This window comes from Octopus bimaculoides, chromosome 22, assembly GCF_001194135.2.
Source record: "Octopus bimaculoides isolate UCB-OBI-ISO-001 chromosome 22, ASM119413v2, whole genome shotgun sequence".
Taxonomy (NCBI): Eukaryota; Metazoa; Mollusca; class Cephalopoda; order Octopoda; family Octopodidae; genus Octopus; species Octopus bimaculoides.
The window spans coordinates 23,890,954-23,893,183 of record NC_069002.1 but is presented as its reverse complement, the minus strand read 5'-3'; the positions used below and the strand labels follow the sequence as shown (position 1 = coordinate 23,893,183).

At 36.7% G+C, this 2,230-nt stretch overlaps 1 protein-coding gene across 1 annotated transcript in view; it reads right to left on the bottom strand.

The window, feature by feature from the left end:
- The window catches only part of LOC106872929 (phosphatidylinositide phosphatase SAC2), a 701,722-nt gene that overhangs the window by 74,645 nt on the left and 624,847 nt on the right, over positions 1 to 2,230 (bottom strand). Inside the window, exon 9 of the mRNA XM_052975847.1 lies at positions 1,175 to 1,248. Coding sequence (XP_052831807.1) covers positions 1,175 to 1,248 — 74 coding nt within the window. The remainder of the gene's footprint in view (positions 1 to 1,174; positions 1,249 to 2,230) is intronic.

Here is a 2,230-nt window from a genome sequence, read left to right as displayed (position 1 = left end):
TATATATATATATATATATATATATATATATATATATATATATATATATATGGTGGGTCTCCACAGTGTCTGTCTACGGGACTATACTAGAAAAGATTTTCTCCAAGGTACTGCATGGTGGGACTGAACCTGAAACCAAATGGTTACAAAGTAAGCTTCACACACTACACACAACAGTGCTGAGAAATAATAACTCAAAACCAGATTCACAAATTCTCTCTCTAAATTCTAAATCTCAGAAAAAGCTTGGAGTGAAGCAGAATTAGATTTGGCAAAGCTACTCCACCACCACCACCGCCACTCAAGCCCACTCACTCACCCCCACCTATATCAACATTTCTTAGTTTCAGAAGAGTTAATGGAGAAAACAGTTGGTGATGGTGGTGGTAGCGATAGAGGTGAATATGTTTGAAATATTGGTGGTTGTGATGATGTTAATTAAGTTAATGATAATTAGAGGAAGGGGGAGGAGAACAAACAAGCAAGCAAGCAGACGTGGTAATCATAATGATGGTGGTGGTGGGGAAGATGTTCTCTGCCTAGTGTGATGTAAGGGATATAATGCTGTGCTGTGTCATATTGAGTGCTGTTGTCATTGTTGGTTAATCCCAGATCAGCCCAAATTCAATGAACCAACAAATGAAAGACATGCTAGACATGACCATTCCAACATTTCTTTCTAGGAACATATTATTTATTGCATTGTTAAAATTTTCTTAACAGGGTGTAATTTTGAAAGAGATTTAGCTGCAGTTTCTACCAAACTGAGCAACCACGTCAAGCCTACCCCTACTTTTACAACACTGTATTTTGTAGTGCAGAATGCAGTATGGGTGTGGTGCAGTGTCACAGTATGTGCTCTAAGGGTGTTTCATAATAATGCAATATAACGTGTGTGTGTGTGAGAATGTGCATGGCTTCATGTAATGCAGTGAACAATATATTTCTGTAGTAGTGTATCATTATGGATATATAGTGAAGTGTGCTGCCACACACACACACACACACACATGATGTAATGCGCTGTGTGGTTGCCAATGATGTAATGCAGTGAGCAGCCGTCTCTTTAATTGTCATATAAGGTGATACAGAGTGTGAATAGTAATATAATGTGATATGTTGCTGTCATAATAACTGTAACGTATGTTAGATCCACCAATGATTTAGACCTTACCAATTTCGATTTTCACAATGTCTTCCAGGAGAACCTGCTGGTACTGCGTCACGGCTTCCTTCTCATCGTCATACCTGAAGAATAGAGAAAAGGTTATTGGGAGTGATAATCCAGAGAGGTGAGATGAAATGTGTATGATTAAGACAAAGGCACACACCTTGAATTATAAGGCATGGCACAAACACGAAGTCATAGAAATATATAAGAATACAGACACAATATGTACATAAGCATATACATAACAATAATATATATATATATATATATATATATATAATATAAACACATATACAGGATACAATAACATAAGTGCATAACAACATATATACATAATGCAATAACATGTATATACAGGCATAAGACCATATATATGATTGTATATATCTATATGTATGTATGTATGTATCTATATGCATGTATATATCTATATGTATGTATGTATATATCTGTATGTATGTATGTATATATCTATATGTATGTATGTATGTATGTATGTATATGCTACGAGCTGGGCGAATCGTTAGTACTCCCAGCAAAGTGCTTAGGACAAAACTCACAGTAAGATGGAAAATAATGTGTATTTTTGTATACTTCTGTTTCACTTATATTTGAAAAACTTTCTCCTACTCGTTTTCAACCCATTACCTACCAGTGATCTCATATGAGATCACTTAAAAATTACAAATTTCGTAAATATTTACACGTATCTAACCTTTTTGCTATATCTACTAGGTATGTGTTGGCACTCCGTCGCTTACGACATTGAGGATTCCAGTTGATCTGATCGACGGAACAGCCTGCTCGTGAAATTAACGCGCAAGTGGCTGAGCACTCCACAGACACGTGTACCCTTAACGTAGTTCTCTGGGATATTCAGCATGACATAGTGTGACAAAGCTGGCCCCTTTGAATCACAGGCACAACAGAAACAGGAAGTAAGAGTGAGAGAAAGTTGTGATGAAAGAGTACAGCAGGGTTCGCCACCATCCCCTGCCTCCACATCTAGGTATATTTCTCTGATATTCAAATGAGGTTTGCTAATTTTTCACCCAATAT